This window comes from Lissotriton vulgaris, chromosome 10, assembly GCF_964263255.1.
Source record: "Lissotriton vulgaris chromosome 10, aLisVul1.2, whole genome shotgun sequence".
NCBI lineage: Eukaryota > Metazoa > Chordata > Amphibia > Caudata > Salamandridae > Lissotriton > Lissotriton vulgaris.
Genome location: NC_141698.1, coordinates 247,408,488 through 247,427,032, shown reverse-complemented (window position 1 = coordinate 247,427,032; position 18,545 = coordinate 247,408,488). Strand labels below are relative to the sequence as shown.

Here is an 18,545-nt window from a genome sequence, read left to right as displayed (position 1 = left end):
AGTTGAATCAAAAACAGGTGTCAAACTTGTGCAATTTAGAGTCTGCAAGAAGACCCTCTCTAGCGGGTCGAACAAGAAGTATTCATGTGGGACAACATCATGTTATTACATTTAAAATGCCTCTCCAACTGACAATGAAGCAGACAGAAGCTGGAGGACCATCTACTTCAGTGGCAGCAGCAACAATTTCTGGTCAGAAACTCCCCTTTGAAGTGCAGACGACTGCAATAGATATGGCTCCAGAGTTGTCAGGAATGGCCACTTACTGCATGGACTGTATTTTTTTCACAAGTGCTGGTGAGCAGTGTCTTGGAGCTATTCACAATGCTGCAAAACAGCATACATGATATTTTTTCAACTTTTACATATTTTGCACATTTTTCAATGCATGTTTTATTTCAATTCCTGCTGTCCCAATTGCCATTTTTGTTATTATATGCAAGATTTTTTTTTAAGTTAAGCATTAAAAAAACAAAAAGGTTCCTGTTGGAACCGCCTTTTACAATTAAAAAACGATAAAGTATGTATATATGTTGGAATGAGTGCATGACTGGTGTATGGATAATTGAATGAGTGCACAACTGGTGCATGGATGTTGCAATGAATGCAGGAATGGTGCCTGAGTGAATCTGCAAGCGCATATTTAGTGCCTCAGTGAGTGGATGAGTGCAAACATAGTGATTGGGTGATTGGATATGTGCATGGGTAGTGCCTGGGGAAATGGATGAGTGCATATGTAGTGCCTGAGTGAATGGAAGAGTGCTTGGGACAGCGTACTTTGGTCTTATTGGAATACACGAATATGTAGCAGACACTTGGAGAGGGACCTTTAGAGGGAGAAGAGTATGATGTAGATTGGCCATCTATAGACTGAGGAACAGGGCCTGCAGATAACGCCCAGAGATCTTCTAATATATATATATATAGGCAAATGTATATATAAAGATATAATATATATATAAATTCACTGAAAAAAATCATTGGTTTCAGGGACGTTATAGTTAGTTGGACATTTCACTCATAGAAAACAATAGAAATTCCCCTGTTATAGTTAGTTGAGCTAACTATAACTCGCTCCCCTGCAATGCACTGCTGATGATGTCACATATTACATCATTCATGACATGGTCAGTGACATCAATGATGGCATCTCAAATGACATCACTGATGACATCATCCAGTGACTATGTGTTTCTTTAAAATATAAATATGTTTTATATTTATATGCCAAGATGTATTGAAGAATGAATGGGTGTATAACAGTCAGGATGGATGATTAAGTACGTGTATAACTGACTGTATAAGTGAGTGATTATTTGTGTCTTACTGAATGCATGTGTTACCAACTGATACAGACATTCACACAGTTTAGGTGGTCAGTTGGTGTGTAAGCGATTGCATGGGTTGGTTAGCAGTTAAATGAGGATCTATATGGGCTATTGATTGGTTGTCTGAGTATCTGTATGGGTGCCTGAGTGTCTGTGTGGGTAGGTGGGGGTGTGACTCTGTGCATAGATGTTTGAGTGGATAATTCACTGGGTATATGTGTTCAAGTCTTTATATGTGAAGGGCTGTATGGCTGGGTGAGTATGTATATGAATTTCTTGGTGAGTGAATGGATGCCTCAGTGGTACATGTGTGATTAACTGCATATGTGAAAGGCAGTATATATGAGTGTTGGTGTGTAAAAAAGACTATATGTGAGACTAAGTGATTGTGAGAGTGCCTGTATGGATCAGTGTGTGCTTGTATTAGTTATTGTATTAGAGTGCAAGTATGTGTTAGTATATGTTTAAATAAGTGAGGTGGAATATGAATAACTGTACAGGTGAGTAAATAAAAGTGTGATTCATTATTTCCATTACTGACTAGATGTGTGAATAACTCTATCATTGAGAGGCGTTGTGTGAGTGTCTGTATAGATATGTGACTGGATATGATAATGCAGTATTGATGGCTGACTGTATGTATGAGTGACTGTATGGGTGAATGAATGGATGTGTGTGTAGACCTAGGAATTAGTGAGTGGATATGTACTAACTGGTATTGGTGTGTTCATGGTTTAGAAAATTATAGTCTGTAGTTTAGAGTGGGTGTATCAAGTGTTATATTAGGGTCTGATGAGATGCATCAGATTTTCACGTGGATGATGTAATCAGTGATGTAATCAGGGATGTAATTTGAGATGTCATCTGTGATGTCACTTACCATGTCATCAATGATGTAATATGTGACGTCATCAGCAGTGCATTGTGGGGGCGCGAGTTATAGTTAGCTCAACTAACTATAACAGGGGAATTTCTATGGCTTTCTATGAGTGAAATGTCCAACCAACTATAACGTCCCTGAAACCTATGGTTTTTTCAGTGAATTTCTAAAGTTTTTTAAATGCTAATTCCTAACTATAACGTCCCTAAAACCTATGGATTTTTCTTTAAATTTCTAAGGTTTTTTAAAAGCTAATTCCTAACTATAATGTCCCTAAAACTTATGTTTTTTCTATGAATTTCTAAGGTTTTTTAAATGCTAATTCCTAATTAAAACGTCTGTAAAAACCTATGTTTTTTTTAGTGAATTTCAAAGGTTTTTTAAATGCTAATTTCTAATTATAATCATTGAACATATTTTTTTTTCTGTGTTTTTTAATTATCTTCCCATTCTCAACCTGGTGAAAACTGCAAATCTCACCACTCTTCCATCGATACCTTCCGCCAACAAAATTGCCACAAACGAGAGCCACAACTAATGCTAATGATGTGCAAAGTAGGCGTTCCCGTGCAAAAAAACATGAAAACACCACTTCCCCATATTTTCAACAACCAGCTAAATCTGCAATGCGATCCAAAACAGGTGATAGGACGACTTACCAGTAATAAATGAACATCAACCTTTAACTGGTGTAAGGAGGTCGACTATCTACTGCGTGAATTAGACCCAACTCACAGCCACATCTAAAGCCCAAGACGTGATAGAGGTACTGATCATGCAGCTCCGACACCCAACAAGGCCACAAGACCCAGCGCCAACAACACCAGAACGTCCCCCCCAGACCACCCCCCGCTACTACTACAGAGGCAGCGCAAAACAGGACAACGGACCTTTCCAAAATACCATGTCCCCTCAGCCGCGCAAAAGCTGAATGTTGGGAGATGTAGCAACCAAGTATGTGTGAAGGAGGCAAGTCACCCATCAATAATAATGCACACAATGCCAAGTGTAACGCTGATGTGCTGCACAGACCTCACTATGCAAAGCACAAACCTCTCCATGTGGATATATACTATTGATACTTGTAGTTTAGTGCACAGTGGATGCAACCATGTTACCTCAGACAGTGGGGAGGATCTCGGTCATGTAGCTGTGTTGTCCCCCCCGGAAGCAGAAGCGGAGTGGGCTGGTCCAACAAACGCCACTCCAGCATAGGAGTATGAATAAATAGGCCAGGCCCTGGGCGTGGTTCACTTATGGGAAGACCAACGAGTCTGCAGAGCGGCGGCCCTCACCATGGCACGTGGCTGCCTACATAACCGCGGGCCTCCTCCACACAGGTCCCCTGCGAACCCAGCAGCACAGCATCGCAGACTTATGTCTGTACCGACTACTGCCTTCGATCTACACTGGGGGCAGCAGGGTTCACAAATTGAATTCAGCCTTGATTTATTAATTGCACAGAGAATTGTACTCTATGTCCTCTGATTTTGTCAAGAAGAAGTGACAAAAAGCATTCCTTGATGTCTTTTCTAACTACTGCCTTCGATCTACACTGCAGACAACAGGGCTCCCAATTCAGATGCAGTGGTGATTGCAGATGACGCAGTCCAGTTCACAAGACACGTTGGGACCACGCATCATCGCAGGATGTGCACACGCTATGTGCTTCAGGTGCTACTAACTCACTGCACCATAAGTCACCTCTACATGGCCTTATCAAGGCAAGACATTGCTCCCAGTAGGGCCCACCAGGACCACGTATCATCGCAGGGTGCGCACACGCCGAGTACTCCAGGTGCCACTAACTGTGCAGCTCAACTCTATGCCATGTGGCTGTGCACCCATCCTGACCACTGACTGCACCCTACACTGGGGTTACATGGTTCACAATTCAAGATTAGTAGTGACACAAATTGTGTAAGAGACTATAATGGGTTAAGAAGACCAAATACTCCCAATCTGTGCAGCTCAAGTCAGCGTCACCTGCCTGTGGGCCTTTGCTGACTGCAGCCTCTGGCCTACACTGTGGAAGACCGGCGATACGTGGTGCCAACTAACCCTGTTCAACACAAGCCGATCCCACATGTGTGACTGGTTTCTGAGTCCTGAATGGCTGCGACCCCAACTTCGTGGTAGCGACCACAACACCAGACTCCCTTCAATCAGTGAAGTATATTTGCATATGGAAGGCCAGCGACACGTGGAGGCACTTAGCCTGTACTACGCAGGCCGATGGGGCCACCAACGGCCTGAGTCAACCACAGCACCAGACTTCCTTCGATCAGTGAGACATATTGCCATATGGAAGGCTGGCGACACATGCTGCCACTAACTCTGTTCAACACAAGCCAATCTCACATGTGCAACTGTGTTCTGAGTCCTGAATGGCAGTGATCCCAACTTGTGGCAGCGACCACAGCACCACACTCCCTTTGATCAGTGAGGGATATTTGTATATGCAACGGAGCCGACACATGGTGCCACTAACTTTTAGTGTAGTTCCTATTTTCCCTATAGGCCCTGCGCATTGGAATAACATAAACAGCAGTGTAGACGTAGGACTGAGGTCATCTAGGTCTCTACTGACTATGTTAGACTTAATTTAGGTTTGCGCCAGCTAGCTCAGAGGTCACTGGAAACTTTCTTGAATGAACAGGAAGGGATCAGCTTTCCTGGCTCAGACAAGAAGGGATTCAGCTTCCGACAACCGCATAAACATGACAACTTTGCTCCCTCAGAATAAGAGTAAATCTCTAGAGTAGTGTGAAAACAATAGACAGTTATTTCACTCAGTCAGATGTGGGTTCTTAGTTTCACCAGAGTGCAGAGAAGAGAGAGACGGGCGTTTTCAATAAAAGGTATTATTTATTGAGCAGTCTTCCTTCTCATGCAAGAGAAATGAATTGCCACAATTGCAATACTTAATATGAAGTAAAGTACGTACAGTAAAAGGAGTATTATGAAATAATACTGTAAAAGCATTGATATGGTTTCTTAGCCATGGGATACTTTAAAATGGATAAAATATATACATACATATATACATAGGCTAACGTGCTCAACTGGTGCTTCTAAAATACGCCTACCCCGGTGTACCTGACCTAAGCCTAATACGTGGGAAGGAGTAAGTAAGTAGAAGTTTAAGTTAAGTTGGTTTTGCCAAGAATCTGATTCAAGAATTCTCTCCAAGGGTTTAGTCAGCACTGTACCTTGGGTATAGAATGTAGGAGGTCTGGTATCTCTCTCTCAGGACTCGATATCCCAGTCCCCCGCAAGGGTAGGCTGGAAATGCCGGAGCTGGATTTTCTCGGCAGGAGAAAAGACAGCGTCTTTCTCAGCGCGTCAAAGAGGAGGGGCAGCGTCCGTGGACTTCTCGCATCTGCTGGGCTCTCGGCAAGTAGATAGCTGCTCTGCTCCAGAATTCACCACTGTGTGTTTGCTTAAGGCAAGGTTGGTATATTTATACCTGAAAGGTGCCGAGTTTGACGTAAGGTTTGGACATAAGACGCCAATAAAGATGTCACTAAGAACTGGCCGTTCTTACAGTGCTTGCAGGAGTTCTATTACAAATCAAAACAAAGCACATGGGGATTTCCCAGGTTGCTGGAGGTTTGGTGTGTTGAAAGAACGCGTTGTGCTTTCTAGGAATCTAAGGAAGTAGCTTTTGCCTTGCCTTGGACTGCAAGGGCGATTTACCGAAATATGGATCTGATTCTTATGCCGTTATATGGATATTATTGATTATAGCCGTGTAAGGGCATAAAATGGTAATATTGAGTCTGGTTCCTAGATAAAAAACACAATACCCACTCCACGATCTAATGTCCAACAATTACTAAAAACTAAGCAATAGTAAACATATAAAGGTGCATGTGTATCCCAACCCACCTCAAAATACATTTCATGCAATCGAAAGGGTGCATATGAAATACACGAAAAATGATAATAGGTACTGTACGCTTTCAAGCAGTATGATCATTCAGAAAAATTGCTTATATATATCAACTGAACGATTTGCGAAAATTACACATGAAATGGCTCTTAATACAGAAAAGAAGGACGAGACCATTTCATCACATACAAATACAGTCGCTGTAAATATGCTAGAGGCTGAGATAATATTTTGTCTCTAGATCTACTAAAAATAGAAGCTCTGTTCTTTATGAATAGTTTTACTTCAAGCAGAGTACATGTGCCAGAAAAAGGTAAATATTTTGGAATTTTGGAAAAAATGATTTCATTTTCAAGGGAAAAAAATAGTTCCAAATGTTATTCAGTAGCACTTGTTTATCAAATCTGAAGGCCGAATTCAGAGTTCTGGGGAACGCTGTGTGCCGGGTTGTTTAAAAAGTTATTCTTTCCGTTCAGGGGAGAACATCATTTCAGACAGACTCGCAAAAAATTGGTCTACATATTCAGGTGAGAGTTCGACCAAGTTTGAAAATGCCGCAACAGTGCAGTCGTGATAATGATTGCTATCATCGATGTCAGGATCAGCAATGCTCACAGAAGGTCGTACCTGGGTGATGTTGCTTTCATTTCTTGCTTCACTCCCACCTAATCGTAGTGGTGAAGTTTCAATGAATGCCGTCATCAGGATTGGTCACCGCTGGGGACAACACGATGCATGAGCCGTTACAGGACTTAGCAAGGTATCGATATCCATTGGTATTACTGATTGTAGTGTCAGACAGGTGTCCAACACGCATTCCTCTCCGCATAGCATACATCGAAGCTCAGGTAAGATGCAGTTCTGCCATATAGGTCTGAATGAAAGAAACCAGGTCATATTCAGATCTCTTAGCCAGGCTAATCCAAGGACTTTAGTTATGCGGTCCCGATAGCGTACAGCTAGGATCGTTTCTTCCATTGTTGCTGGAGTCTCGTCTGCGTTGTGGCTTGCCATATCGGAGCAGAAGGGTCAAAAATAAAATTCCTGCTACGAGTCCCAAAAGTAGTGGTAGGCCGCCAAAGACCGAATGGACAAAATTGGGAAAGATGCCCAGGACTGCTTCGAAGGGTGTTAACAGTCCCGAAGAAATTGTCTTAAATACATGTGCGATACCACTGGCATCTGACATATTTAGGATTTGGCTTAGCATTTCTACCAAATGCACGGGGCAATTTGTTGATAAAAGTGCATGTATCTCTGCTGTTGTCCTTGCAACTTGGAGATCATACGTTTCTTTTGATGACGTTATAGGCACTGTTGTCTGTAAAAGCACAGACTTCATTCTGCTTAAAGTATCAATTCGTATAGAAGAGATATTCAAGGGAGGCTAAAGCGTCGCCTCTGTATCTTGAGGGCTGTTTGGATACAATGCTTGCATACAGCAAGTGACCATGGAACTAACGCTTACGAGATATGCTTTCCCTGGCACCATGCCACAACAGCTGTGGTCCATTATTAGAACGTAACTCCCGTTAGAAAGTTGTCTAAAGAATGGTTCTATCTGTGTTGCAGGTGTGCCGTGCTGGTAGCATGAAAGGTTATTAGAAGTCCCCTCATAGGCCCCAAGCAAATTAATACCTTGGCACAAAAGTATACCGCTTAGTGATTGTTTGCACTCATTACCACTAAGAAATACATTTTTGTTCTTGTCACTATAACATGTGTGTGTATACGGTAGTTTCCATGATGACTTAATGTACCCTTTACCCAACCTTTCATACTGGCCTGCTGGTATATACTCTAGGCAATTTTTAAATTGGAAAGTTGTTATCGGAATTGTGATTATTCCGTGTATTATCCATTCAATGACAGGTCTTTCTGACATTATCAATCGTAATCTCTCAAGTTTTTCAATGCTCAGAATTGTTAGTCTGCTCCTTTTTGTGCCAAACTGATTTGTTTATCAGTAAGGTTAAAGACAGAAAACAATGACGTTGTGTTGATTAAACGCCATGGCACATATCCTGAACGCAGGTTTTGCAACGTCCAGCCTAGTTGTACAATAGAACGTAATTGGGACTGACCATGTTGTAACATTAGCAAGTCCTGATCTATTATGTCAATAGCAGAGGATACAATACTGTCCAGTGAATATATTCTGGAGGACAGAGTCATTAACCCATTGTCCACAACAGAAAGTGATTTTTCCAAATTATTACGATCAATTTCTCGTATTTTTTCTGCTGTCTCAATTTGAGTTACTTTCCAAGCTTCGTTGTATGCAGCGTATATACTGGCCGCTATGAAACGTTTTTGACGCTGCTTGCGTGGTCCCATTATGAAATCACGCAAGTCAGCACCATCTTTAAGTAAAGTCAAGTGTTGTTTAATTTCTGCCAGTGTGGATGTCTGTAGCCATTCAAGGCATAATTTTCCTACACTGTATGTTGTTACTATCCCTGGATGTTGTCTCGGGGAGTATCTAGGGTCAGGTCTGGTCATTTTTAACCCCTGTATTTTATTCAGGAATCTATCTTGACAGTTATTTGTGTCTGTTGACCAGATTAACCACTTTTTCCAATCAGGATGTGTTCTGTTTTGGTGTAAAATTTGGGATACGTCTATCTCAATATCTGTGGTTGTATTATCAGGTATTGGCTTTGGAATAGACGGTTTGTTAAGGTCTTTAATCTTGGCTATGCCCAGACATGTAGTCTGTTGAATTGTGTCATTCAAGAATATTATTTGTTCTGGGATCATGCAGGCACAAAATAAAGCTTCTAATTCTTGTACCTGCCAGTCTTTTGTACCCCAGGTGGTTTTTGTTTCAATGTTCTTTTTCCAGAAATCAAAACCAAATGTAATCATTTTTTCATAAAATGTTTCCGAATAAATCAGTTTAGTATTTGTCAGCATGTTTTTTGTCCCTGTCTTATCTAACAGTTTGTAATAAAATGTTTCATGGAAAGGGGCGACCACTCGGTCCCCCCGAACGTATGGCGGAGTACCACGATCCCCCCGGGAAGCCATCTTGGGCGGGAGGCGAGTCTCGGCTGGTATGCCCGAAGCGGCGTAGCCGGGGCGCGCCTTTTCCCGCCCTAGAGTGGGTTGGCCTAGACACTGACGCGGCTGGCCACGCCCTTGGGGCAGGCAGGGGCGGGTTTACGCCCGCCCTGAAGACGGATAAAAGGAGAAGCAAGATCAGAAGGCATCCTCTTGTTCCTGTGCTCTGAAGCTGCACCTCCTCGCTGCACGTGAGCTCGAGACGGAACGAAGAGCCAATTTTGAGCGTTGTAATCGTTCTTGTTTGTTTTTCAGATACTCTGTTGGAGAATGCCGAAGAAGGCGGGAAAGCGCATGACTACTGACCAGATGCTGCGCGTTCTCATGAAGGAGGTGACCGACCTAAAGAGGCGAATGGATAAAGACGAGGAAGGGGGGCCGAAACGTCCTTTGGCGGGAGCAGCCCCGGGAGGGAAGAACAAGAGACCCAGGAGGGGAGTAGCTGGGGGAGACAACCCGGGTCCCAGTACCCCGCTCGAGGCACCCACTCCCGTGCCGGAGGAAGGGAATCCGATTCCCGTTGTGGTCACCCCCGTGTCCGGGGAAGATATGCCGCCCGAGCTGGCAGCACAATTAGCAGCGTGGTTGGGAAAAGGTAGCGAGGGCGCCACGGCTGTCGACGCACAGGAGCTGATGAAGCAACTGCGTGAGTCACGGGAAGCAGCGAAGGTGTCCACGCCGGCTGCCGCAGTAGAGAAGCCACAGGGGACGGGTTCAGTAGCCGAGGCAACGTCCGGTTCAGGTAAGCGGCCATTGCCGATTGCGAGGGATGAGTCAGCACCCTCTCGTAGGGAAAAGTTGGGTCAGCATGTTCCTTTGGCTATTAAAGAAAAGATATGGGCAGGGGAGTACGTAAACATCTTCTCGTTGCTTACTGATCACTATGAGATGGAGCATGTTAAGGGCCAGAAGGATCTCATGCATCCGAGTGTTTGGCGCGCAAAAATGGCCGCCTTTAAGGTAAATGAAAACATTGGCAATTGGGGCCAAGCGTGGGGGGTTTTTACATCGATCTTGGGGGAACGAAGGCCCGATCTGTTACCCGAATTGCCAATTTATCAGTCACGAATCATGGGGTACTCGGTATCACACGAGGGTAATCATTGGTTCTGCTATGATAACCTGTTTAGAAAGGCTAAAGAACATGATAAAAACTTAACGTGGGATTGTTATGATTCTGTGTCATGGTCCAAAATGAAGGATACTGGTATGTTAAAATTGCCATTAGTAGGGAGTAACGTTGGCGAATCCTCCCGCCAGTATGCGGGGACGCCCTTTCGGTCAGGTGCGAGTACCGACAATTACTCGAGGCCCGCCGGCAATACAGGAAAAAGGGGGGTTTGTTGGAACTTCAACAGGGGTAAATGTACTAGGCCCCAGGGATCGTGCAAATTTAGACACGAATGTAGTGGGTGTGGGCAATCATCCCATCCTGAGTCCACGTGCAGAGCCAAAACGGGTGATAACGGGGGTAGAGGAGGCGCCAAACAGGTCTAACATAGTCCGAGGGGCGCCTTTACCTACCCCGATTGATACCTTGGCAATGATTCCTTGGCTCAGTGAATACCCGGATCGTACTTCTGCTGGGGTGTTGCGGAACGGGTTTTCTTATGGTTTCCGCATCCCAGTGGGGGACTTTCAAGGTGTAGCGAAATGTAAGAATCAGCTATCGGTCTTCCAGCATACGACCGTGGTACAGGAAAAGATCAGGAAGGAGGTTACTCGAGGTCGAGTCGCCGGTCCGTTTAGTGTACCACCGGTTCCTAACTTTGTTTGTTCCCCGTTGGGTGTGGTCCCAAAGAAGGACCCGGGTGAGTTTCGGCTGATACATAATTTATCAGCCCCACGTGGTCTTTCCGTAAACGAAGCGATAGACCCGGAAGTGTGTTCGGTGCGGTACGCATCCTTTGATGAGGCCGTAGCCATTTTGAATCGCCTGGGGCCCGGGGCGCTGATGGCAAAATCTGATATCGAGTCAGCGTTCCGGTTGCTCCCGGTACATCCAGACAATCAGCGTCTCCTAGGTTTCATGTTTCAGGGTCATTATTACATGGATAGGTGTATGCCGATGGGGTGCTCTATATCTTGTGCCTATTTCGAAAAATTCAGTAGTTTTCTACAATGGGTCTTCACAAGGAAGACGGGTTTCCAAAGTGTGATGCATTACCTTGATGATTTTTTGTTCCTGGGGGCAGCCGGGGATCCGGAATGTGGGCAGGCTTTGGCGCAATTTTGTGTCTTGATGAATCAGTTTGGCGTGCCATTGGCACCAGGTAAGACTGTGGGGCCTTCCACTTGCCTCGAGTTTCTGGGGATCGAGTTAGACTCCGGAGAAGGTTGTTTTCGTTTACCAGCTGACAAAGTGTCAAAGTTCAGGACATCCCTGCAAATGTGTATAAGTGGATCTAAGGTTAAACTGCATCAATTACAGCAGTTAGTTGGCCAGTTGAATTTTGCCCTGAGGGTTATACCAATGGCCCGCCCCTTTTCCCGTTCGATTGCTCAAGCCATGGTCGGCCTGAAGGAGGGCCATCATCGCACGAGGCTCTCGGCTGAGGTCCGCCAGGACATGCGCATTTGGTTGGCATTTCTGGCGGATTTCAATGGTCGAGTCGTCTGGAACAAACCGGCCGTGTCCTCTGAGGAGCTGGGGCTGTGGACAGATTCAGCAGGGAGCATAGGTTTCGGTGCCATCTTCGGCACAAGATGGTCTGCACAAAAGTGGCCGACATGGTGGCATGACAGTGGACTGACAAGTAACATTGCTTTCCTGGAACTTTTCCCCATTCTAGTGGCCCTGAGAACTTGGCCCGAAGGGTTCAAAGATCACTCTGTGGTATTTTGGTCTGACAATATGACCGTGGTCGAGTGTATCAATAGTCAGGCAGCACGATGCAAATGGATTTTGAGACTGCTCAAGGAAATTGTTTTACTGTGTATGCAATTGAATGTGCTATTCAGAGCAAGACATGTCCCGGGGGTAATGAACCAGGCGGCTGATGCACTGTCTCGTTTTCGTATGCAGGCTTTCTGGGGTTTTCTTCCCACAGCGGACCCGGAGCCGGCACCCTTTCCCGAAGCTCTCTGGTCTCTCGGTGCCCCGAACTTCGTAACCTCGTGGGAGAGAGTTTAGCACCCAGGACGAGGAAGGCATATGAAGGGGCGTTCCGGTCCTATTTAGCCTTTTTGGGGACTGATAGAGAGGAGCTTTGGGGCCAGGAGGAGTGGGTGGTGAATTTTCTGATGTCCTTACATCTGGTCGGGAAATCGGTGGCCACGGCTCAGAGGCATCGGGCTGCCATTTCCTTTGTTGCTAGGGCTCATGGGATCCAGGACCCGACAGCGTCTTTCGTTGTACAGAAAGCGCTACGGGGGTGGCAACGCCTTGAGGGTCGCAGAGTAGACGAGAGGCGCCCGATAGTTTTGGATAGGCTGGCCCAGTTATTATCCAGACTCCCTGCTACGTGTTCATCTCAGTTTGAGACAGTGTTATTCCGAGCCGCTTTTACGCTGGCATTCCATGGGGCTATGCGGGTAAGCGAACTAGTGGCGAGGAACAAGCAGGATGTGACAGGGGGATTGTGCCAGGAGCACGTCCAGATCAGAGGGGAGACGATGACGGTCTCATTTGTCAGGTCCAAGACCGATCAAAGTGGGATGGGTGACTGCGTAATCATACGCAGGATTCCCGGGTCCTCCATGTGCCCGGTAAAGTGTTTAGAAGATTATTTAGCACGAAGGGTGGCATCATGGGGGGGGACCTTGTTGAGACACGCTGACGCCACCCCACTGACAAAGTTTCAGTTTCAGCGGGTGCTTGCGATGTCGATTGCCGCCGCGGGCTTGAACCCGGGCGAGTTTGGGACCCATTCCTTTCGGATAGGGGCTGCTACAGAGGCTACAGCCAGGGGTCTGAATGTGGAACAAGTTAAACGGGTGGGGCATTGGTCGTCCAATTGTTATAAAAGGTATGTGCGGTTGCACATGTTGTGAAGCTGTAACAATGTACTCACGCTTCTTGTTTTTGTTTGGTTTTCAGTTGCGCAAGCCTACGAGGCGGGGCGGACTTTGCAGTCGACCCAACACCGGGCCAGCGGTCAGACATCACCGGCTGTGAAAAAGGAGGTGTGGGTCGTGGGCCACTCATACGTGAGACGTGCCGCAGACGTATTCAAGGCAGGTGACATGATTCACGTAGCTGGGGAATACGGGTACAGTGTGTCCTTCTACGGAAGAGGCGGTCTCTGTATTGACCAGTTTCAATCATTTTTTGAGGGTTTGCTAGGGCGGACGAGGTCATCGCCGTCTGTAGTCATAGTACATCTTGGGGGTAATGATTTGGTGACCACTGGTAGACGACTTCTTCTTGAGGCGATGCTTTCCACTGTAAGTTGGTTAGCGAGGAGAGTTCCAGGGTGCACAATTGCGTGGTCCCATATGATCCCACGGAAAGTGTGGCGGGGGGCTATTTCGGTTCCTGCTTTAAATCATTCTGTTAGAAAGCTTAATAACAAAGTGAGTAGGTTGTTCCGTTCCAAGACACTGCATTCTATTTCGCATGGGTGTATTAATGATGACAGTATGTATTTGGGGGATGGAGTGCATTTGTCTCGGGTAGGGAATGAATTACTCATAGGAGACTTCTTAGCATGGCTAAAAACGTTATACCATGACCTTTAGGTAGGAGTGTTGTGGGGGGTCCGGATAGCCGGTCAACTATCCGGCCTGTGGCGGTAAGGTCATGATCGGTGAGCACTAATTGGAAGATCCCTATGAGTGGGCGTCACCCAGCACGGATGGGAGCGCTCGGGGGAGGTGGCCATTGGCCCCTCAACGGGGAGGCGGTCCCTTCTAAGGATGGGTCGCCGAAAGAAAAGGAAAGGCGGTCAAGGCCCCTTCCTGGGTAGGAGGGGTTACAGCCCCCTCCTGGGGAATTTCCCGGGGCCAGGACGTCTGCGACGGCAGATGTGGTAAGTTGTGTGGGGTTTGGGGGGGGGTCTACGCTACCTTCTAGATACCTCACACGAGTCCTCGTACGACCTCTAAGTGGCGTCGAGTTTTATTGGGGCCCCCGTCAAGTCAAGGGAAATTGGTAATTGCACTTGAGGTACGCCTCTGGGCCGCCCCTCACAAGTGAGGGCGATATTTCTGGGTTAGGGATCTTGACACCGGTTACGACCTTGCCGTTGGCCCTTAAACGTTAGGATGTACAATTTCAAAATTTCAAGTAAATGTTTTGTAGGATGTTAGTTCGGCTAGGAGAACCTTTGTATTAGAGAATCTGTTAAGGTTAGCCAAACATCGCAATGTGGTAATGAAATTGTACATAATATGAAACTGTTTATTTAATGTTTTAATTTTGTTTCATATTTTAATAAATACGGCCGGGAGGGTTACTCCCTCCCGTCTTCCAAAAACTTCAGAACTGTTTCCGGTTTCCCATCCTTGGGGATTGTGTTGAGAGGGGGTGGCGGGTATCTCAGCCATATAGAAAGGGGCGACCACTCGGTCCCCCCGAACGTATGGCGGAGTACCACGATCCCCCCGGGAAGCCATCTTGGGCGGGAGGCAAGTCTCGGCTGGTATGCCCGAAGCGGCGTAGCCGGGGCGCGCCTTTTCCCGCCCTAGAGTGGGTTGGCCTAGACACTGACGCGGCTGGCCACACCCTTGGGGCAGGCAGGGGCGGGTTTACGCCCGCCCTGAAGACGGATAAAAGGAGAAGCAAGATCAGAAGGCATCCTCTTGTTCCTGTGCTCTGAAGCTGCACCTCCTCGCTGCACGTGAGCTCGAGACGGAACGAAGAGCCAATTTTGACCCACCCACCAGCCCCTGAGGACAGCAAGTGGTTTTTGAATAAAGTTGATGGATAACTCTGATTTTCGTTTACAGGTTGTGGTATTATCGTGATGATTTTGAGTATGTAATAAAGAATGGTCGATTTGTGTTACGTTTCGCAAATAAAGAAATTCTGCTTTAGTGTTCATTGGTAAGCATACTTTTAATAAAATTGTAGTTGCTACTGTCTTTTAGTTTAGTCATTTAGTTAGCATTGTCGTATTTATTTTGGTCGGGCGGTAAGGTCATGATCGGTGAGCACTAATTGGAAGATCCCTATGAGTGGGCGTCACCCAGCACGGATGGGAGCGCTCGGGGGAGGTGGCCATTGGCCCCTCAACGGGGAGGCGGTCCCTTCTAAGGATGGGTCGCCGAAAGAAAAGGAAAGGCGGTCAAGGCCCCTTCCTGGGTAGGAGGGGTTACAGCCCCCTCCTGGGGAATTTCCCGGGGCCAGGACGTCTGCGACGGCAGATGTGGTAAGTTGTGTGGGGTTTGGGGGGGGGGTCTACGCTACCTTCTAGATACCTCACACGAGTCCTCGTACGACCTCTAAGTGGCGTCGAGTTTTATTGGGGCCCCGTCAAGTCAAGGGAAATTGGTAATTGCACTTGAGGTACGCCTCTGGGCCGCCCCTCACAAGTGAGGGCGATATTTCTGGGTTAGGGATCTTGACACCGGTTACGACCTTGCCGTTGGCCCTTAAACGTTAGGATGTACAATTTCAAAATTTCAAGTAAATGTTTTGTAGGATGTTAGTTCGGCTAGGAGAACCTTTGTATTAGAGAATCTGTTAAGGTTAGCCAAACATCGCAATGTGGTAATGAAATTGTACATAATATGAAACTGTTTATTTAATGTTTTAATTTTGTTTCATATTTTAATAAATACGGCCGGGAGGGTTACTCCCTCCCGTCTTCCAAAAACTTCAGAACTGTTTCCGGTTTCTCATCCTTGGGGATTGTGTTGAGAGGGGGTGGCGGGTATCTCAGCCATAGCATCACTCGTGTTAAACCCTGAGAAGTATGGGAATTTCTCATAAAATGTTTTTGAACTGCTTTTAGGTGGAGTTGCACAATGTTCCCATTGATTATATTTAAAAACATTTCTAGGCTGAGCAGATTTATGCAAATAATGGTGTGCATAGTGGTTATAGCAATACATCTGTTCATAGTTCGATGAACCCTGCAAATAATCATGTTCTGTAAATGTTGCTGACAATACTAAATCTGACATCATATTATTTATACTCTCAAAGTCCCAATCATCAGAAAATGTACTTGGTTTTACAAAGTCACTTAATGAAACCTTAAATTGATGTGGATATTTCAAGAGTTCGACCGGGCCATAGATTTCGTAATCTGTTTTGTCCCAAACTACCCCGCCGGGTATTGGAATGGCTGTCACATTCACTGATGATAGTTCTCTTTTCTCGATGTGAGATGACTTGTGTGGCTTTAGGACCAAGTTGATGTTCTGACTTGCTGTGTCCATTGTACTGTATTTCCCCTCAATGAATTTTCCCAAACAAAGTACCATGATGAGCCAAAGCAGGAGAAACAGTCCACCTAACGCAATCCAGAATTCAATCCATGGGGAAATCCGATACGTTTCTTTAAGTTGACGACAGAGTTCTTTAGCTTTGTCTTTAAATTTTTTTGTTGCTGGCGTTACTTCAGAGTCGCTTTGATCTTCAGAAAAGTTATCCAAATTGATGAAGTAGCCAGATGCAGTTCTGTCAATTGTTGGGATTGTTTTTCCAATTTGTCTTTCATCAGGACAGTCTGAGGCTACATCATTGTAGACTGGTGTTTCTTGACGAACTGTTTCAATTTGGGTTTCAAGAGGCACAAGTTCCATGGCATTGTTGCATAGTCCTTTTTCATTCACTGCAGGTTTATCAAATGTGATTAGTCTTTCAGTTTGAACCTCTTGGATTGTAGCAAATTTGGGTATTCTGCTATTTCTTGGGAGTCCACTGGGCCTACTACTTATTATTGGCCACATGATTGTGGTTTTACCAGGTCGATTGATACAACTCGGTTCTCCTTTTTTCCAGCAAGGGGCGGTAGTACAACTGATCTTGTTCCGTTGACAGCTAAGACAGGTACTGCTTTTCTGTAAGAAGGCCCAAATTCCTTCTTCACCGCGATCTTCTCTCTGACCAGATCCCCAATCTTTGGAATCCAGACAGGTCTTGCTGGGACAGGTGGTGTATCTTCAGTGTTTTTTGGCTGTTGTTTTAATTTTACGTTGCTCAGGGCTTTTCTTGTTTCATTTAAGTCCTGTAAAACAGCCAAACGATCTTTGATGTCAAAGCATTTTTTCTTATATTCTACCACTGAAGTTTGACTATCTAAATCCTGAATATACATTCTAGTTCCGAACAATAGTTCGTACGGGCTGAAACCTTTTAGAGAATTTCTTGGCAGATTGTTAAGACTACGTTGGACACTTATTAAATGTTGGACCCACCCATTACCCAAACCTAATACTTTTGCCGTTATAGATTGCTTTATGTCTCATTTTTTTCTTTCCACAATCCCGTTTCCCTCAGGATGGAAGGGACAAGAGTACCGCAATTCAATGCCCATGCTGGTCATGGCCTCCTTATAAGCTTGAGAGCTAAAAGCAGGACCCTGGTCAGAATGTAGCATGGCAATTGCGTATGTGCCGATAAAGACTCGCAAATCTTTTATAACAGTTCTGGCGTCAGCCGAGCGCTGGGGCCACATTTTTAAGCGTGTTTTGTCTTAGAAGGAATTAATTGTACGCTGGATTTTACGTATGGATAGCCTTATGCTATCTACTAGAATGGCCATGGCACTACTCCGGTTGGCTCGTTACTGCGATCTCTGTTGCAGTTTGGACAGCTCTTTGCAAATTTGTGATGTTGCAGGCTCATCCCCGGCCACCAGTATTCTGATTGTAATTCAGTCAGAGATTCTTTGACCTGTTTGTGCCTCGGACCTTCACCCATGTGTGCGTCTGCTACTAATAAGACTCTCCTGTTCATGTTTGGAATCACTCTATCCCCCACTCCAGGGATTCGAGCAAAAGGAACGGAGTTTGCGTCAATTACATATGTATAATTGAGTGGATAGTTCACGGGGAGTGCTGCACAGTTGCCTTTTGAAGACGTTTTTACCGCCAGCATCGTTTCCCCGTCTATGTATTTTTCTGAACGCTTTTTTGTGGCTACGGAAGCCTGTTTAGTTGCTTCCGCTGTGGCTGTATTAGCCAATGAATTCCCTACAACGTGAACGCCATCACGTTGATGACTCAGTGTATGTATCACGTGAGTCTTCTATAGTTCTTTCTGTAAAAGAACTACCTGTTCCCAAAGCATTTGATGCTTGATTGTAGCACCTGTGTCATCTTTGTAATTATTTTGAACCCAGTTCTGCAAGTCATTATTGTTAGATTTTACGCAGAAATGCGAATCGCACACTATTAGTGTCGGGAATTCACGATCCGCATTTTCAAACGCCATCTTTAAAGATCTGATTTCAGCTCGCTGAGCCGAACAGTTTCTCAATGATTCAGT

At 45.5% G+C, this 18,545-nt stretch overlaps 1 protein-coding gene across 1 annotated transcript; it reads right to left on the bottom strand.

The window, feature by feature from the left end:
* Positions 1-315: 315 nt before the first annotated feature.
* LOC147685045 (uncharacterized) lies at positions 316-17,005 on the bottom strand. Its single transcript, XM_086939751.1, has 2 exons — positions 16,103-17,005; positions 316-327 (listed from the first exon to the last, which is right to left on the bottom strand). The coding sequence occupies exons 1-2, from the start codon at positions 17,003-17,005 to the stop codon at positions 316-318; spliced, it is 915 nt and encodes a 304-aa protein (XP_086795877.1).
* Between the last annotated feature and the right edge of the window lie 1,540 nt (positions 17,006-18,545).